Source organism: Melanerpes formicivorus, unplaced genomic scaffold, assembly GCF_026170545.1.
Source record: "Melanerpes formicivorus ecotype bairdi unplaced genomic scaffold, bMelFor1.0.p_v2 SCAF_33, whole genome shotgun sequence".
Classification (NCBI taxonomy): domain Eukaryota; kingdom Metazoa; phylum Chordata; class Aves; order Piciformes; family Picidae; genus Melanerpes; species Melanerpes formicivorus.
This window is the reverse complement of record NW_027142385.1, coordinates 4,564,672-4,585,599: the sequence shown is the minus strand read 5'-3', so window position 1 is coordinate 4,585,599 and position 20,928 is coordinate 4,564,672. Positions and strand designations below refer to the sequence as shown.

The window sequence follows — 20,928 nt, the reverse complement described above, 5'->3', positions numbered from 1 at the left end:
CGATGCTGAGCACCAGCATGTTCAGTGCTGCTACTACAGAAGCTGGACAGCTGGGGTTGGAGGGGTCTCAGATCTGTCCCAGCAGGAATCACCCAGGCTCATCTATCAACCCCCGGAGCTCTGGCAGACCAGTGACAGCTCAGCTCTCTGCTGCGCTATGAGGACACTGCTGCCCAGCTGTCCACCCAGCAGCCCCCCAGCATGTCCATAGCCCAGCTGCTGCAGCTCAGCCTGCCCACCAGCAGTGACAGGTTGATCAAAAGACAGGAAGACATCAGAACAACTCAAGGAGTTCAGTTTATTTAGTTTATCAAAAGTTGATATAAATATCTTCATAGGGAACAGAACTTCAACAAGCATTTTTCAGTTTAGGAAAAGGTAACAGATGAACACTGTAGCTAGAAAAAATTCAGACTAGCAATAATGCACAGTTATTTAAGGGGGGGGGAAGGTCATTCAGTTCATGCCAGACAGCCTTGCTTTTAGCATTTGGCAAATTCATTCCAATGTGAGAACACTGGAAAATTTAGCTTTCATTTAGCATCTTTTAATGCACAAGAGGCCTGAATGAAGTAAAATCAGAGCTATGCCAGGCTACGAAGGTTCAACATACTAGCCAATATAGCTTCATAACCTATACATGCATCTAAACAGCAAATTCAGTTATTCCACATATGCAAGTTTCCACATAAAAGTGATCAGCTGTATGAAAACCTGGTTAGCTGCCTACAAAAGTGTTCCATTAATCAACACAAACTGTGTCCAGTTCTAGGCCCCTCAATTTAAGAAGGACATTGAGACTCTCTAACATGTCCAGAGAAGGGCAACAAGGCTGGGGAGAGGGCCTTGAGCACAAGCCCTATGAGGAGAGGCTGAGGGAGCTGGGATTGTTTAGCCTGGAGAAGAGGCTCAGGGGAGACCTTATTGCCATCTACAACTGCCTGAAGGGTGGCTGTAGCCAGGAGGGGGTTGGTCTCTTCTCCCAGGCAACCAGCACCAGAACAAGAGGACACAGTCTCAAGCTGCACCAGGGGAAGTTTAGGCTGGAGGCGAGGAGAAAGTTCTTCCCAGAAAGTTGTTAGCCATTGGAACTGGCTGCCCAGGAAGCTGGAGTCATTGTCCCTGGAGGTGTTCAACAGGGGTTTGGATGTGGCACTTGGTGCCATGGTTTAGTACTCATGAGGTCTTGGGTGTGACAGGTTGGACTTGATGATCTTTGAAGTCTTTTCCAACCTTACTGATTTTATGATTCACAAATCCAGTTACACAACTTCTCATTATAAAAAGGAACTACATTTCTCATTAGAGAGGAATCACAGTTCAGAGTTTTCCAAGGAAAGTGTAAGTCCATCAGCAACATCACAGGTGGAAGGGAGAATGTCCTGACTCTGGAAGGGTTTTGGCAAGTCTAAATACCTGAGTGTTATTTTTAACATCAGCTGGCAGTTAGTCTGCCACATTTTTTAAAATCCAGAAACTTTCCCCCCCAAAAAAAAAGAGACAAAAATTTGCAGGGAGCTCAGCCCTCTGAGCACAATAGTTGGGAACCTAGGCCTGCTCCTTCCACCACTGCCAAGGCCTCATTGCCATCTAGTGGATTGTAATGGACAAAAGGCATTTGGTCTCTCGGCACAGCAAATACCACTAGATGGAGTGCTGAGAGAGTCTGGCGTTCAGCAGCTCAGATTTTCAAAGTCTCAAAAAGTTACATGCCCAGAATTGCAGTGAAATTGAAGTGGACTTCCAGATGCATTCAGTTTCATGAGAAATCCCAGGCTAGAGATACTGAAACACTTCAAACAGACACTTTTGTCAATGTAATTTACCAGCAGCTCAGGTTTTGATTGCTCTAACAGAAGCATCTACTTCACAGCTTTCACTGATACAGCTCTGATGGCAGCAGTTCTTATGCAGCCCACATGGTGCTGGTGTAAATGGTGATGTGCACACCTGGTCTATGCTACTTCTGCGAGAAAGAGATGATATGGAAATCCCCATCTCCATGAGCTTTCTCAGTCTCTACCATGAAGCATTAATTCATATCTTTGGATTATCTCAGAATGAGAAATTCCACCTCATAACATGTGGCAAGAAAAGGAGTACTTACTGCCCATGGAGTTCATAGGAAGGACAGGAGAAGAACTCATCTGCTCCACATCTGTAGCTAATGGGAAAGCAAAAATGAGGAAAAAGTTGTCATGTGCATGTTACCAAGAAGGCTTTAATTTTGAAAGCTTTCATTTACATTCCAATTGAATTTGCATGTCTTTGATCACCTGAGGAAGCTGCTTTGAGAAGCAGTTAAAAATTAACTGTGTTATCCTTCCCTCTTAAGATATTTCTCTCTCATATTACCTGTGGGTCTGCTTTTCTGAGCAGTCACTTGTAATCTGGAACTTGGCAGTGGTTTGAGGCTATCGATGCAGAACAATTTCTAGCACAAATAAATCTGGAATTACACCAGCTTCATATTGTGTCTAATGAGTTGGTAAGCAGAGCGTTACTGCAGAATGAAAGGACATGAAAGTTCCCCAATACGAAGAGAGATCCCCTTCCAAAGACATGCAAATTCATTTCATTTGATCTGGGGCAGTATCAGAATCTAATATCTTTAAGTAAGAGACACTCCAAAAGGCCAACAACAAAACATAGTCAGAAATGACCTGAACCAGATGCTAGATGCTCTCTGCGTTTTGGGAGGGGTTCATCTTACCAGGACCCAAACTAGGCAAGAACCATGTTTCAGTAACAGGGTCAGTTTTAACTTAAGATTAGGTAAAACAAAGGAATTCTCTGTGGCTTGATGTCTAAAAAAAATAACCAACCCCACCAACACCCCCACCAAAAAAACCCCACACAAAACCCAACCACAAACACCAAACCAAAACCATTCACTCTTAGCACATCACCACAAACGCCCAAGTGAAACAAATCCATCTCCATCATTTTGATGCTAGTGGATACCACAATTACATATTCTGTAATTCTCCTTTAGATTTAAGACCCAATAAATGCATACTACAAGTTTATGTTCCTAACCACAGAATGCAGTCCCAGAAGCGTAACTTCAGCCCACAGCCAGGGTTTGCTGTCAGCCCAAATCCTGTTTCACATTCCTCCAATTCCCATTTATTCAGGCAGTTCCCTGAAGACCACTGTTTACACTGAAAAGTGCAAAGTTCTGCTCTAATAAGGCAAACCACAAACAAATGTAAACACTTCAGCAGACCATTTGTACAGAATGTGAGGGGCAGACAGCAGCAGCTCACAGTCATTTAATCCTCCTGCCATGCTTTCTTGCCACACCTAGCAGGCGCTTCACTTCGAAGCCCACTCAGTGTTGCCACACAAACCGGGCAGCTTGAATTTAACACATTAAATACCAGCCACCATCAAAAGCAGCCACAAACACAACAGCACATTTATTCAGAAAAGCTGCCCTGGGTTCCTGCCCTGTTCATTGAATTATCAATTCACTGCCTCAAACATCAATTTATAATCTCACTTGGCTCTTCCTCGCAGATCTTGAGCCAGCGCTCCGAAGACTGCAGGCTATGTGCTCGCTGCAGCATTTCCAGCAGTCACACTTGACTGCACCTTACAGGTCTCTGCTATGCTTAAAGAAAAAAAGTCACTCTGCATCTTCTTAATTCCCACCTTCATACTACAGTCTCCCTAAACTGGAAATTGCTAACCCTCTGAAAAAGCCAGCAAGTCACACTAAGTAAAAAAAACCACTCTTCATCTGCAGTATAGCAGTTTTGGACACCTGGAAAGAGTTTTGTATTCTTTCCTATTTAAAGCTACATTTGCTTTCACATATAGCCAAAATAACCCCAGAAGTGCAGCATTAAAGTTACTTTTATTCTTCTGAGAGCAGTAAGATTCAGCTCATGTAAATACTGGTATTGAGCACAACTGAGCTTTCAGAAAGGTTGAAGTAACAGATTAGCAGATGGTCATTTAAAGGTTACCTGCTGCTCTCTGGCAAAAAAAGAGGTCAACTGCCCAACACACCAGCCAGATGGCACGGAGCAGCTCAGAGCAAGCGGCCAGCAGCGGTCTGTACCACTTGAGAAGCCATTGTGCGAGTAACAGTCACTCAGAATAGTAAGCTACACCTGCAAACATCTGCAATAGTTTATCAAGTATCATTCAAAAAGCAACCCAATAACGCATGTGCCTTCTGAAGAGAAGCTTCCAAGTGGTAAGCATTTAGAGATAGCCAGGGTATTAAGTCCCATAGTTCAGATTGCTCACTGTAACACAGTGTTAAAGGCTGTAAACAACACAAGTGTAACAGTATTTCCAGGCTATGCTTGGAAAAGGTAAAATAATTTCAAGCATGACCTGAAGTTAATTACTAAGATGTTCACCAGGCTCTGTGGTCACAGCTGTCTGGTTGTTCAAGTTTGAAGTTACTCAGATTGCCTCAGTGTCCTGTCAAGTGCTTCTGTAACCCACACAATGCTGCACCCAGCAGCTGGCCGAGGGCTCACAAACTGTGTGGATATGGAGTGCAGCAAGGTTATGGTGTCAGAATAGTAGCAACGCCTCAACACTTCTGATCTTGTGCTACTAGCAGAGGTATTTTTAACCTCTTAGTCTCAAAATTGTACTTCAGAAATGTGTATGAAATAGAACAAGTACTCATCCTACAACTTCCTTCGGAGCAGTGGATTTTGAACTCCCGTCCCTGTAAATCAGTATTAAACATTTCAGACAGCTCTTTACAAAACACAGCAACGTCGGTTTTGTTCTCTTATCCCTAGCCTCTCATGCCGCCCTGTGGCCCTTTGTCTTCACAATTTTATGCAATACAAAGCTAAAAACAATTCAGCTAAGAGAGGAGATATGGATTAACAACCAGCTAAGATTTTGGAAACTCTAAAGATGAAAAGGACAAAAGTCTGCTCCGCTATGAAGAACAGCTGCTGCCAATACAACTATTTACCCTCTGACCTCTCCTCTGCCCAGTCAGTGAACAGTGCCAATTGTTTTCTTGTATTATATACTGTTTACAAGCCCTGAGTGGCATGAAAGGAATTAATAATTTAGCTCATGGAGCTGATGACCTTTATTGGGGTACCCCTACTTGCTGAGCAGAAATCAGAGCAAAAAGCTCTCTTGAAGCCACAGGGTTTCTTTAAGAGTTTTTCACTTTACAACCTAATTGGCCACCATAACATAAATCAATTATTTCTCCTGTTTTAAGCAACAATGCTACCTATTCTCAGCCCCTCAATTTCTAACTTCCCTTGCATCAAGCCAGGCCTTGTTCTTTGACTTTTACAATTGTCTGGTAAAAACCACACCAAGGACTGCTCAGAGAACTTTCCAGGATTAGGAACATTTGGGAACACCAGCAAAAAGAGGTTATACTATTTTGAACTTCTCTTGACCTCTGACTGCCCTTGTCCCTGTTTATGCTAATTGAAGGGGTATACAGGCTACTCCTAGAAATGAACTTAGCCTGAACCTGTGACATAGCATTGGACTTTGAAGGTATCAGTGCATGAGTTTTGGTGCCTCTTCCCCAAAGGTCATAATCTTACATACAGGAAGAGTACAGCAGGTAAAACATGGTACCCTGAACAAACAGAGGCATACCCAAGATCAGAATAAGCAGAACATGGTGATTCAATGAGTTGCATCTTCCACTGCTTCTGACCAGCTGCTAGCCTGCTGAAGATCAATCACACACATGGATCTGTTTGGTAGTGCTGCTGGGGTTGTAACAGAAGGACATTTGCATAGTAAAATCTCAGTAAGTTGGAAAACAACTTTTGTAAAAAGTCTCTGAAATGCATATGCTAAAAATGGGAATTCTAACCTTAAAAAAATGCAGATAATGTAACAGGATTATAGCTTTCTCCCTCCAAAAGCTGAATCTGAGGCATCAGAACTTCCAGGTAAGAGATGACAACAATATCCCTAGGACCTTGCAGTAGAATTACACTTCTGTTACCACCAAATAATTCAAGGTTGGAAGGCATTTCTGGACCTTGTCTAGTTCAATCTTGCACTGGAAGCAGATCTAGTTTCAAGGTTGGATCAGCTTGGTCAGGGGTCTGTTCACTCAAGCATGTTTCCAAGGAGAGAGACTCCACAGCCTCCCTGGACACCTGTTCCAGTGCTGCATCACTTTTACTAAGCTTTTATCTTCCCCAAAATACCTAGTAGGAATTTCCTTTGTTGGAACTCATGGCCACTGTATTGGCCTTTTGCCATGTACCTTTGAAGAGCCTGGCTCCATTTTTTTCCTACAGCCACTTTTAAAGAGCTGGGAGACTGCCAGTTAATCCCCACTTAGCCTCTTCTCCAAGCTAAACAAATGCAATCCCCTCAGCCTGCCCACACTTGTCACGCCTTCCAGCCCCCAACCATCTCAGCAATTCTCCAGTGGGCTTGCTCACCACAAGCACACCCTCCTCATTCATGAGGTTCACCAGGACTCCAGGTCCTTTTTGCAGAGCTGCTCTCCAGCCTGTAGTGTTTTATGTGGTGATTACATTCCAGATGCAGGATTTGACAGTTGTCTGTTTAACTTTGAAGTTTCAATCAGCCCTTCAGGTTATTGAGGTCCTTCTGAAGAGCAGCTGTGTCCTCCAAAGTATCAATCTGGTATCATCTGCAAGTCTGATGAGTGCACTCTAAACTCTATCCCATCATCCAGATGGTTGATGGAACTGCTAAATAGTATTGGTCCCCAAATTGACTCCCAAGGAGAGAGTAACTGGCCACCAGTTAGTATGTGAACTTTTAACTGCTACCCTTTGAACCAGATAGCACAGCTAAGTTTTTCACCTACATTTGCCTTGTAGCCACGTCAAAAGCCTTGCTTGAGGTTAAGGTTAATGACAATTGTTCTCTCCTCATTCAGGGATCCAGTCACTTTATCACAGAAGGAATGAGGTTGGCCAGGCAGGACCTCCCCTTGGCAAATCCATAGTTAATGTTCCCAATTACCCTCCTGTCCTTCAAATGCCTGGCAACATCATTCGAGAGGATTTGCTCAGTGCTCTTCCCAGGGAGAGATGAGCCTGACTAGCTTGCAGCTCCCCAGATCAACTGCTACTCAGCAGAGCAGAGTTAAAGGTGATTCATTATCCCTTATCAGCTAAATTCTACTATACAGAGACATTCCTCCCCTTTCCCCTACATTGAGTAGAGCTGCTTGGCTCACCTCAATACTCAAAACACTGTTGGGAGAGAAGAGTGGAGAGTAAGGTCATTTCATGATGAATATTTAATTATCTTCATTAACATGGAAAACAATCACAGAGCCTGCTTACCAACAGAACTGAACATTCACAGTTTCATGTTCCATGCCAAGGCTATACCTGCACCTTATTCCTCAGTAAACACTATACAGACTGGGATTTTAAATGCCTGTTTACATTCCAGTAAAATTCTGTCAGCGTGGTATCTGATTTATTGATGCCATCAAAAGTCACAGGATTCCTGAAATGCCTCCTGAGACACAAAAAATCAAAGCAGAAAGGAGATGCATGTTGCTGTGGTATCAGCTTTACCCCACATTCTGGGCTGGATTTCCAGAAACTGCCTGCATTCTCTGAAGCAGAGCACAGTGCCCTTCTGGCCAGCTGAGCACTGCTGCTTCTTTGGGATATTCAGCAGGCTCTTCTGTAAACCAGGCCAGCAGCTGGAAGTGCTCCCAGAGCCACCACCTGGTAACAGCCAGGTTCCTCAGGGCTCCTCCTGGCCAACTCATTCCTCTGAGGGAGGGTTCATATAAATTCAGAGTCTCATTTTAGACTTCTAGGCTACAGAACAGGAAAGCTTGGTACACTGTCAAGCAGCAAAGCTTTTTTAGAAGAGTAATTATGATGAAGAAAGCCTCCAGGCATGCCCTAAATGGAAAGTGACATTCACTTATTGTGAGCCATCAGAAGAGCTCCAGAGGTGCCCTGGGTATTCATTCACAGGGAACTGAAACTACTATAATCAAGCCTAAAAAACCATCTCTTAAAGCAGCTTTTTCACCTGCAAGTTGAGATTTGTATTAATCTTTCTCCACAGGTCAATAATTAAATGTTTTACAACCTCTTGGTGACATTTCCTGGTGCAGCAGTTTATTTGGAACCAAAATTTGTGGTTTTTTAAATACATAACTAAATTCCCAAGAGAAGCTGGACTTCAAAGCATTGAGACAGAGCATCAGTACCACAGTATGTCCACACTCAGTTATGACAGACAAATGAAGGTTCCAGAAAACAGCATTTTCCTTCTTCACAAGGCTTATCCATTTCTAAAAGCACATTTGACTTGAGAACAAAAAAAAATCCTACAAGTTAAGGACTCACTGGATAATAGAATTAACTTGGATCACACAAGATTAGAGATGCCACTGGTACTTTACATGTTAACATCAACCCAGATTAATACCCATCTACTAATAACAGCATGCAGAGTATGCCAGAAACCATGCTGCAAATCAGGCAGTGTTTCCAGAGGTGACTGCTTCCAGACACCAACCAGTCAGGCTAGAAACAGTACTGTAAATGAGCCTCTTCAACAGACAGCAGGTAACATGGCTCTTAATTCAGCAGCCAGTGCATGAACAGCACTGACAAACTGGGATCCTGGAGAAGCACTGACATGTGAGGAGTCTGAAAACAGCTTTTCCCCTAACCTCAAGGTTAATTAATTTAGGAGCATTTATCTTCAAATTTTAATTAGTGGAGATAATGTTACAGCTTCTAACTCTAATGGACTCAGATGCACACTGCCAAGGCCTGCTAGGGCTTGGCTTGCTGCACTAGCCTGGAGAGGAAAAGACTAACTAGTACTTACTAGTGGATGAATCGTGCTCTGGGGGAGGATCTCGACAGAACCCTAGAATGTGAAAAATAGGTGTAAGCACTACATGTTGAAACAAGTTTCCTCATTGTTACCACACATACACAGAAAGAATGAATCATCCACATCAACCACTTGAATGTATAATCAACATTAAAACAGCATTAGAAAAAGCTTTACAACTGCCTGAGTACAGCACATTTCTGTCATGCTCAATTATGAAATGAGAGGGTTGGGTTGCAGCAAATATGCTACCAGGGAAGTGCTGGCATTCTGCATTTCAAGCTACAAGCCTTACAGTTCAGCACATGGAGGTTACATGGTTTAGAAGTGTGATACATTCTGTATTGTATAAATCAGCCACCAGCTGTAGCTCTCACTGCACATCACACAAGGACCAATCAATGAATGAGCTTACCATTGTTGGGGGGGTGTAGCCACGGTTGTTGCTCTTTGGTTTTTGCAAGGTCTTATTTCCTACAGGCCATCTGAAAGCATTTTGTGGCTCATGCCGCAATAAATGTCCTGCCCATCAGTGGCAGCAGGATCAACCCAGGGTGTCCCATGCCTGTGGGACACCGAGTGACCAGGGTGAGGCTGCAGAGAGAGCAGGCCTCTGCTCTGTGGCAGATACAGGACAGCACCACACACCACAACTCATCTGAGGTCCTGTCAGGGACCAGCACACATCCTAAGCTGCCCCCAGATAGAGAAGTGGCTGACAAACTGCAGCTTTTCAGTACCCTGGAACCAGACAGTCACAGCTCACCACGACCACCATGCTTGCTATGGAATATGTTACAGGCATCTCACTTGTGAAATTCAATGACCTACAGCCTTCCAGTTGCATTGACTACTTCTTTCAGCCCTGCCAATACCAGGATCTTGGGGTTTGTTGGAGTGAAAAGCTTACATTAAGCATTTGGCCTCCCAGGGATGGGGATTACATACAGGCAAGAATCAAAGGAAATTCGATTCTCCCCCCACCTACCTCTCTGCCCACTGTCTACAGTGTTTGCAAACCGCATTAGCTCCTGCTGCTTCCAATTCCAGAAACCCTTCCCTTTCTCTTTGGGGCTCATTCCAGCCACATCTGTCTACTGCTATAATCTCATTTTGCAGCATGGCACATCTCTTAGCTTCTAATTGTGGTAACACATCTAAGCATCTTGAAATGCACATCAGAAGCTGTTTGACAGCTAGAGAATATTCTTTGGGATAGAAGCAGCTTTCCTAACATTTGGATATTTGTGGATGTTTGTCTCTACTTGTACTAGAAAATTACTTTAAATGCAGGAAAAATACCTCCATTTTTTATGAATGCTCCCATTCCTCTCAATGGGAAAAAATAGTTTGAGTGCATTAAATAGACACTTGTTCTAAGGAGCACTCTGAAACTTCAGTTTAACTTGATAAAATAGTGCAGGAGTTCATGGTTTGCTTTTTTAATTTCAGGGTAACATAAGAGTACAAGTTTTATAACTCTAAAATTGTTACACACATTGCTAAGGGAAACCTGTTCTTCCTTTTGAAGCTGACTAATCCACTAGGTGAGCAAACAAAACTGTTCAAAGATCAACATTTTATACATTTTTTTTCCAACACCAGGGTAAATAATCAGTAGCTGTGATTTACCATTCATTGTTTTTAATGCAGTTCAAAGAAATGAACTCATCAGTAAACAATCTCCCATTGCACTAACAGCTGGAGATGTGGAGTGTATCAGTGTCTCTTGTACATGCACAGAATTTGTCCCCTATTCACTTCAGCAAAGTAAGATCCTGCTCACAAGCAGGCTGACTGTTGCCTCTGCCCACCCCTCCCCACACACTCTGTGCTGCCACCCTTCAGCCATCTCCCCCGGTCTGCCTGACATCCAAAGCCCCACTGGGCAGCATGGCCACAGCTGCCACCCACCAGCAAGCAGCAGCCTGTGCTCACACCAAAAGATCACAGCCAGGCCCATAGCTGGGGTGTATGCACTTCAGTGAGCCACTTAAACACAAATCATCACTGAAGCCAAGGAGATACCACATGTGATAAGGTGCCTGCACTCTCCTGAAAGCCTTCATGTGCTAAAGCAGAACGAGCACCACAGAAAGCCAATGACTTCAGTGGGCAGTGAGTCTAATTATAGGAAATCAAGCAGAATTTCAGGGGCAATTCAGGCTGATGCTGGTCTTGGGGCAGGGGAGGGGGGAGCAAGAGAGGAGATTCAGTACTTCACTGCATCTGCTGGGAATCCACATGAGCCGTCCAGCTACCTGAGCTGTATCATGCTCATCTGCAAAACCTCAGTGCAGGGAAAGTGCACTTCAAATGATTAGAGCCACAACAAGTCTTCAAATGCTTTTAAAGTTGTAGCTTAATTTTTAATCCCTGTGGCAAGAGCTGTGAAGGGTTTGTATTCCCGATGCTCTGCAGGTGGGTGCTGCAGCATCCATATGGCACAGCCATCCTTGAGAAGGCATCACTCAGTGCTACCATTAGGGCTGTTCCCTTTCTACAAGGCCATCGACCAAACAGCCGAGGGAGGACAAAACACAGGCATGGCAATTAGCTGCTAAGCATCCACCCTCACGAACCTCAGAAGTCATTCTTGCTTTCTTGACAGCATTGTCAGCTTTAAACAAGGAACAGAAAGAGTGCTGTAGACAACTGGCATAGTTTCAGTTCAGACATCTCTGTATTAATACAATGATAAAAAGCCAAAGAGGTGGGTGAGCACCCAGCAGCTCTGCCAGCTTCCAGCAGCGATTGAGCCTCCCCTCACTGCTCTTGCAGCACTTGCCAAGCTCGGAGTGGACAACTGCTGCACTCCCTTTGCGAGGCTCTGAAGGGCTAAAGTCCACCACAGCCCACAACTGCTCTGAAATTATTTTTCTGGTAACTGTCTCAACAGTGCTTGACATCTTCATACTTACAAACCAGAGACTCTTGAGTTCTCACTTCATATGTTAATTAGAAATTAATTAGTCTAAAAATCAGAATAAGAGCCCCCCTCTGAGGCACTCCCTGCTGTTCATCACTGTCATGTTTCACAGATGGTCATGTTCTGCTTGGCCAGCAGTGTGGGGTAAGGTTTGTCATTTGAGCACAAGCCTTCTGCACTCCCACCACAACCACAAACCGTGTCCAAGCCTGAGAACATCTTACTCTACTGAAGAAAACAATCATCCCAGTTTTACCAGACCTGTGGTGGTCTGAGTAAGATGAGAAGGACTCTAACATGGTCCTGATGCTGTGGAGAGGGCCCAGCTACGCAAGAACTGCAGCAGGAGCTTCCAGCACACTCAAGTCAGTTTCACTCCAGATTCACATGAACTGAAGTTCAAGCAAACTCTCAGTTTTTAAACTATACACACTTAAGTGGATATAAACCTAAATATAAGAGAAGGACTAGTATGTACATTATGGCTTACTCCTAGCATGTTGTGAGCTTCAGGGGGTTATCCTCCTTACTAACAAATACAACAATTTCATAACAAGTTTCAAAATTACTATGCAAGGCTAATACCCTAGAAGCTCAAAAAGTTTAAGGGAGAAGGTTTCAATATCATTTGACATCAGACTAGTGCTGAACTAAAACCCCACCCACTCATACACATCACCAGCTCCCTAGGAAAGCTGCAGAGCTAGAACAGAGCCACAGCCCTCAGGATTTTCCTGTTACAGAAGAACTGAAACTGTTTAGAACAAGTGAATCTATCTTCACTGACTATGAAAAAAGGGAGCTTCTTAAAAAGACATTAATGAGAACCCCAGCTGGGTAGTGCAGTAGGTAAGCCAATACAGTAAGCCCTCAAAAACAAAAAAAGGAAGAAATTCCCAAGCAGTCAGGAGTGAGCAGTTCTGGTCTCTGGTTGTTTCTGCATATAGACCATTTCTCTTTCTCAGAGAAGTACTTGGCAGCCATTCCACACAGCCACTCTGTGCCTCCTGCACATTCTCATTCTTGATTTTTCAGTGTTCATCCACTGAAACATTTACCAAACAGCACAGTACATCCTTGTCACTAACCTCTTTTGCAAAGGAGAATGGTCATAAATTTTACTTCAAGACTGCTTTAGATTCAAGGTCATTTCAAAGCTTTTAATAACTGGGATTTTAGGATTGTCCTCAGCATTTAGGAGCAGCTGAATCTTATTCAGTGGCTCATTCAGTCTTATTCTGTATCAGCTGTTACACACATGCACTATTTTAAGTACCTGAGGCAACCACTGGAGGACTTGCTGGCTCACCTCTGGCACTAGCCAGCTGCATCCACACACTCCAAGACTTGCAACACCCAATAAACCACTCCAGGGTGTCACTTAAAGTTGTGTATTAAACATTGAGATTGACAAACAAGTCAGGAGTATTTATGATGCAGCATTTCTCAAGTTTTAAGGGTTTTAAATGCTCCTTCTCAGCAGGTATAGGATGTAGGGAACATACATTGTTACTCCTAAGGTAGTTTACAGAAAATATGCCAGGAAATTGAGTTAGTGTTTCACTTAAATCTTGATTCATCTTTTCCACAAAGGCAGCACAGAGACAGCTGGTCATTCCCCTCAGCCCCACAGGCAGTGTCTATCAGAATAGCCTATCCATGGTTCAAGTCAGGCTTGGGGTCCTGCTCATCTGTCCTCAGGCTCTGGGGACCCAGAGAAACCTCTGCCCCTCCAGTCACCCTCTAGCCATGCCTGGAGGAGCAGCAGGCACAGCCCAGCTCTCCCAGCCAGAGGCAAAGCCCCACGTGGAAGCTGGTGCACAAAAGGCTCTTGCCATGGAGGCTTTTGGCTTCCCACCATGGCAAAGCACTAGCACTTTGAGTGCATTTGTAAAGCAGTGAAGTGCTAAATGTGTTAAAGGTACAACATTTGTTTCAGGTTTCTGTAGCTACTGAACTAGAAAATGGGCACCTCAGACCACCCAGCCAAACTTGTGTCATGACAGTCCCACCACTAATAACACACACTGAAGAACAAAGCAGCACCAGAGCCACCTCCACAAGCCAGCAGCTAAGCCCGGGCTAGCACAGCCTCTGCAACTACCCACAGCCACCCAAGCCATGTGTATACCAGGCATCGGCAGAGCCACATGGAGCCAGAGCTCATTAGGTGCATCAGCTCAATGCAAGAAATGTTTTCCCTGATGAAGGAACTCTAGCAATCTGCTTGCCAACTATTTTTCCATAAATACTATAGCAGTTCTTATGTAACTGCTGTTGCACAAGTTTCCACAGAAAGAACAAAGTGATAAACAACTCTTGCTCCAGTTTACAGCATCTTCCTAGAAAAGATGATTTCAAAAAATCCCTCTCCACTTGCTACAACAAAATATCCTACCAGTGTTGACTGCTTCTGTTTACTTATTGAGCAACCTAAATAAATGTAGATCTTTACAAGTTAAAGACAGAAAAAGGACAACAATCACCCAGGGATACATTTCTTCCCTAGCATCAGTCTGCAATAAGAGTCACTTCCAAATAAAGTTGTTGCACAAAGAAAGTGCAAACCTTCAACATTCTGATCCCCTAGATAAAACCATCATGCTGCTGTATTTGCTGCTTACAGAACACACAGGTTTGGGGACAGGAGATAAAACATTCACCTATCAGCTACAGAAAGGTAAAGGAAAAAAAACCACTCAAAACATGGCTCACTAGCACTGGAAACAAAACCTTTAGTTCAAGCTTAAGTTGCCCAATCAACATTAAACTGTTTTCTTCACAGATTGCCTTTTACAAAAGACCAGTTTCTTTATTCCAAGGGTGTAAGTTACAACTTGTGAATAAGCAACACAACACTTTTTTCCTCTGTCAACATGAAGGGACATTTTTGGTAGGCCAGCAATCCCCGTTTCCCACATTGTGTGATTGATTACGCTCTACCCCTTAGAAGAGTTGATTGGTTTCCTGGTGCCAGGAAAATGATTGATGAATATTTCAAGCCATGGGCCTCTCTTCCTGCTGGGTGTCCTTTTCACATGGCTCCAATGGGCCTGGGGATTTTTTCCAAGACTAGGAAGTGTCATTTTTATGGATATCATCCTGTGATAGGGACAGTTCACTCAGTGGAGGCCCTATGTAAATCAAAGTGAAATACTAAAGGTCAACTCAAGTGTTAAGATGACAGACCCATACAGCATGTCTCAGGTAAGCAGGAAAACAGCAGTGGGCAAATAAAAGCTTTAAAGACAGCAGGGAAGGCAAGAGGCACTGAGTAGCTGTGCTGTCAGCTGCAAACTGGTAGTAGCAAGCCAGCACACAACACTAGCACTGAACATATTTCCTTCATTTTCTTCCACTTTGTGACACAACAACAGCCTCAGACCCAGTCTGGTGGGAGCTTGGGTTCCTTCCTTCAAGAAAAGAAAAAAAAATACTTTAAAGCCCAGATAAGCATTCTGCCTGGCAAGCACCAACTACGAGTTTCCAATGAGGCAACAACAATCACTGTTACCAATGTAAAACCACCAGAGTTTTATGAATCCTCAAACCCGTTCCCAAGCATCTCAGCTAGCACTGACTCTTCATTTTAAAATAATGTAATTAGTAACTCTTCATTTTTATAAGTGTTCAAGTAAGCTGGTTAATCTGACACCACACACTTACCCAAATCAGCCTTTCATCACAAGACTGCACTACAGACAGGATCACAAAATCCCAGAGCTCTACCACAACTGCTCTAATTTGAACTAGTTCATGCAATACCACCAGAGAAAGCTCTTCCTGCTACCAGTTCTAGCTTTGCTGCTGTGCAGAAACTCAAGCCTTCGTGACCACTGCTATATATATACTGGTATGGAACTGCAGTGGCAAAACATTGCTCAGTTGTACTAATCAGCCATGCCAAAGAATACCACCTTCACAGAGCCTGCTTGGAAGGAGCTGGATGATTGTGTTCAGTATTAATCTACCCAAAAAAAAACCCCAACCCTTTGGTGCATATAAGCAAACAAACTCTCTCAACAAATCTGGAACACTGCTGTGAGTAAGGTATAGTCATATGTAGAGATCCAAACCAAGTTCTTGTAGTACCCAAACCACTCAAAGTGGGCTGAGCAAAGCAATCCCAGCCCCTGCTAAGCTGATACCCAGATTTAGCCCCAGGAAAAGCCTACCTTAAAAATCAAACCCTGAGCTTACGTGCTACTGCAAAACAAGCCAAGATCTCAGCTGCACTGTTACCCACTTTAAACAAAAGCCCCAGTAACAAAGAACTCCATATTCCACTCAGTTATTTGTGAGTAAGAACAATCACTGCTCATGATCTCCAGAATGGGCTTTTTTGTTTTTTTAGCAGCTGTTGGTAGAACAGACAAAATAGAGTCTCCTGGTGAAAGTGTACACAAGATCTAACAATATACTTAGGAATAACTCTTTGTATGCATTGCCAAATAAGAAGGTTACAGCTGTGAGAATGAATGAAAAAAAAACAACCCAAACACAAACTGGAAGACAAGTGGGTGCTTAGCAGAACTTCCAGAGACCTTAAGTTCTTTCATTTTTTTTAACTACAACCACAACTTCCATCCTCTAATCACTTGGCTTCAGGATCTGAGGGCTCCAAAACAGTTCTTACAGATAAAGCCCATGCTTCTCAGCAGTGCCAGCGTCAGCCAATTAAAATAAACCCGAACGTTTATAGGAGCACCGTGCTCAGTTTCAAACAGCGTACACCTGCTCATGGGTTAACCTGCAGAGAATCCACCATGCTGATAGGAGGACCGTGGAACCTTTAGAACCATGCTGCAGTTCCTGTTGGAATAGCTGATGGGGTTTCATATGACAAGAGAATTCTGTGACAGAGTCTCAAGGACTTGAAAATTTCAGATTTCCATGAAAAGTATTTAAGGTTTCCATCAAGGTTTTGCTGAGAGATCTCCAGTCAAGGACATCACAGCAGTCTGCAGTCAGCCCAGCATTAGAGCCTCAGCAATTTTTTTAATCAGTTCTTCCTGATGTAGCCACAAAGGGAAAAAAAAGGCTTAAAAAAAGTAGTCCTTTGCACCAACCCGACGTTTCTCTAAGTTTAAATTTCACCACTGATACAAGCCTATAGCTGGGATGATTAGGCAAACAAAGACATGTAATTTGTGCTCTCTGAAGGACATGGGGTCCACCTTTTGTAAATGAAGCTTCCTTATCAAAGAGCTGGAGGAGAATTCAGATACCCCAGACATACACTGCTTGTCAGATAATTTATTGCTAATCATTTACCAATAAAGAACTTCACTGAAGCTAGCCCATCAGTGCTGTGTTTCTTCCTTCCAACAAAGCCTGCACAGAATTATTTTAATCAACATACAAAAAATCTGAAAGTCTAATTAGGTAATTACAACTGTAATAATTAAGACTAAAGCTAAACCTTGAAGGGTCCTCTTGTCCCCCAACTTCCCTTTCTCAATTAACTCTGCAAAGTGATAACTACTCTGGCTTAAAGGCTAAAAAACTGAAAAGGATCAAAAGGCTAGTTTAATACAGCTGGAGGGAAAGAATGCATTTCAGCTCACCAGCAGCCATCTGATGAAACCCTGGGCCAATTCTTTATGTAAATGACTTAATTAGAATTACCAGATTACACCGCTGAAGGCTTTATTTAAATAGGCAGTTTATCAACAGGATAAACTGTGCTCTCATTCGCAGAGAATGCTAGTGTAAATGCATCTGTTCAAAGCTACCACCGTGCAGGAGCTCAACAGGAATTTAACAAACTGCTTGCACATTCCCCACATCAAAAAACAAAATATCCCACAAACGACTTGCCAGAGACAGGACAGAAAGATGACTATTGCTTCCCATCAAGACAGTCTCATAAAATGGAAAAGCTCCTTCATTTTCCATAACAGTATTTATACTGTTTTGTATCAAAGCAGGGGGGAAATTCCTGTTGTTTCATTGTCCCATCACACACTGCATCTGCTGAACATACATTGCTAGTCCTGGTTTTAGTACAAAAAGGCAGGCATAAACCCATTTTCCTGATTAATGATCTACAGAAGTCATCAATACCAAATTCCAACTTTACACCAAGAGGTATTTTTCTGTCTTACCATCAAATCAAATAAAGGAATTAAGTTCTTTCTAAATTGCAAGGCTTCTACTTCTCATCACAGACCCAAGCTCAGATCCTATAATTTATTATTGTCTTATTATTTATAAAAGCAAGAACCATCCAGCTTCAAGAAGCCAATACTGAGTCAAAATAACACTGTAGCTTCTTGTTTATTCAGAGACATTTGACTTTAGCAGCATTGCCATTCCACAACTCGATTTGTTTTTCTTCCTAAATCTTCAAAGTAATGTTTATAGCAAGTAAACTAAAACCTAACTATATCAATGAAATAGTCTTTGTTAAGCAAAGGCTTATCTCATCAGATGCAAAGCAATCAAGCATAAAGAACCACTAAAAATGTCAGTGTGTGCCAGTAAAGTTTGAGAGCACTGTGGAAAGGGGAAGGGATGCAAGCAATGAGATTTTTTTCCTTTGAAAACCTTACATTCTTTGTGCTCTTACAGCTTCCCCCTTCCCTGGTATGAAGTTCATCCAGATTAGTGATCTATCTCAAGCTGATAATTTTAAGGGAACACAAAATTCAAGTAGTTTCCTGATACTTAAATCTGTTTTCCAAGACCATATCACACAACAAAGTGTCCACAGTTACCTCAGTTCTAGATAACCTGCTTTATTGCTAGTTTAGTGGAAACTAAAATAATTAAAACTGTATAAACCATCATGCTGCATTCACAGAGGAAAAAGGTCAGCTGAAGCTCTAAGGAAAACTAAGTCTCAAATGGGATCCTGTTGAGAAATTATTGCTGGTAGTAAAGGACAAAATGACTGCCCTGATTATTTTTTTCAACAATTCTTTTCACTCATTGCCGCTGATTTGCTCAGTGACAACGTAGGTTTCTTACATGGCAGGGAACTTATTCCAATTGGTAAAGGGAAACCGTCATCTTACAGCCTAAGAATGTTAAATGCCCTCTCAAATAATGAGGCTGCAATTGCCCTAACCGCTGAAACAAAATCATGGAACCGCATTTCAAAGTTACTCTAAAGCTTCTTTTACTGAAGGCACCAATAAACTTGCAGGCAGTTTACTCGGGGTTAACACAGGAGCCACGTGCAGAGCTTAAGTTCATTAATGATTTTAACACAGCCATCAAGAATATAATCCTACTGATACATGTAACTCCTGAGTACTCAAGTCACAATTTTGACTATTTTGTTAAGAATGAAGATGCTGTAACTCAACGTATCAAAAGCTCTACGAATCTTCCTTAAGAGAAAGACATGTTAGGAGTCTTAATTTGCCATTACCACTCGCAGATACTTTATAAGCCAACAAACTAAGATGCCAATCTTTTCTCCTCCTCCCCTGGCTGCTGTAAGCTTTAGAAAGACTGAAGGTCAAGCAGTGTCTCAACACCATACCGGTATTTCACATTTATGAAGGCAAAGTAGTAAAAAGGTTGTTACATCATTCATTCAAAAGACAAACTGCAGCCACAGGTAAAACATCTGTCCCATGAAACAGCTACACAAGACGAGCAGACAACTCTTAAAACTAATTTGAGGAATCCAAAGAGATTCCCTCAAAACCGCATAGTTCTGTGGGAAAACAGTCAATGCAGATAAAGTACTACTGTTGTATTACTCATTACACCAAAGTAACACTTCCCAAATTGATTATTTTTTGAACTTTCTGACTCAAAGATGAAAAAGTATCTCTCACTCAACCGGACAACTAATTAAGAAAGGAGTAAAGCGTTTCTAGGACCCTCATAAAGAGTCACAATTCAAAATTACACTTCAAGCTATCTACAGAAATATTCATTTCTCTAACTGCCAGCACTGCGCATGTTTTGGTGATGCTTCTATCTAGCAAACGCCAGTGATGATCCTGATAAGAGCGTCTTTTGTCTGAGCAAATCCTTTGTAGAAAAGGGTACCTTAAGATGGTAAAATGCAATTGTAAACCATAAAAATTGGCAAGGACATTCAAGTGCAGATGCGGGATCTGCATACTGGAAGTGTAAAACCGTCCCAAATGGTGCCCATAAACAGCCGGAGCAGCAGCAGCACCCCCTGACCAAACAAACATTGTTCCCGGGGTCAGCGGGAGAGAACGGGCAGCACAGGGCGAGCCAAGGCCGAGGAGGGCAAGTCATGGAGCAAAGCTGCACCGTGATGCAGAACGGAGCCCGAAACACGGCAAAATGAGGAGGGCTTCAGCAGCACTGCAGCCAATCCGCCTCGCCCCGGCACCGAGCGGGCTTTAACTGCCCGCGGCAGTAAACGGAAGATTAAGATTAAAACCCCCGCAGTTTTGGGGAGCCCTGATAAATTAGCACGAAATCTCTCGGTTTCGAAGGGCACCCAATACAGGTGGAGGAGAACCCCCGCACACTCCATACACGGCCCCGCTGTTTCCCGCGAAGGTGCCGGCGGCGGAGCGGCGCAGCGGCGCGTCCCGCCGAGGCGCAGCCCGGGCGGCGGAGCCGCTGTCAGCGGGGAGCCGCGGCGGGCAGGGCAGGCAACACGCGCGGCCCGCCGCGGCCCTTTGTTGTGCCCCACCACCGCGGAAAGTTGCGGCCGCCCGGAGCCCCCCGCCCCACGGGCCCCGCCGCCGCAGCCGGTGAGGCGGCCAGGAGAAACCCCATTATCGTGCTCCGGCGCCTTACCGGCCGGGCCCGTATCCCGCGGCTCTCGCCCCCCGCCCCGAGGGGCGCCCGCGGCCGGGCCGGCCCCCACTCTCCACTCACTCACCGTTGCGGGGCGGCCCCTTGGCGGCGACGCGGGGCTCAGGGAGCTCTGCGGGCGGCTCCAGCTCCATGGCGGCGGCGCCGGGGCCGCGCCGGAGCCTGGCCGGGGCACGGCGGGTCTCAGGGGCCCCGGCGGCCGCGCTGCCCCATGGCCGCTCCGGGCGCTGCTGACAGCCAGAGCCGCCGCTGCAGGCGCCGCGCTCGGGCCGGGCCGGGCCGCCCCGCCCTCCCGCGGGGCACGACGGGAAGCGTAGTCCTTCCTCACCTCCCGGATGTACCCGCGGGGGCCGCCACGCCCCAGGCCCGCCTCCGGCTCCGCCCCGGGAGCTAGGGCAGTGCCCGGCGCCCCT

General features: G+C 44.2%; 1 protein-coding gene across 3 annotated transcripts in view; it reads right to left on the bottom strand.

Moving 5' to 3' along the window:
- Positions 1 to 20,689, bottom strand: part of NR6A1 (nuclear receptor subfamily 6 group A member 1) — an 89,739-nt gene extending 69,050 nt beyond the window's left edge. For 2 of the 3 annotated variants that reach the window (XM_068155755.1, XM_068155756.1), the window contains exons 1-3: positions 20,583 to 20,689; positions 8,818 to 8,859; positions 2,108 to 2,164 (exon numbers count right to left, since the gene is read on the bottom strand). In XM_068155755.1, the coding sequence (XP_068011856.1) occupies positions 2,108 to 2,164; positions 8,818 to 8,859; positions 20,583 to 20,649 (166 nt within the window). In that variant the 5' untranslated portion in view covers positions 20,650 to 20,689. The remainder of the gene's footprint in view (positions 1 to 2,107; positions 2,165 to 8,817; positions 8,860 to 20,582) is intronic. The other variant, XM_068155757.1, reaches the window with a different exon arrangement.
- Between the last annotated feature and the right edge of the window lie 239 nt (positions 20,690 to 20,928).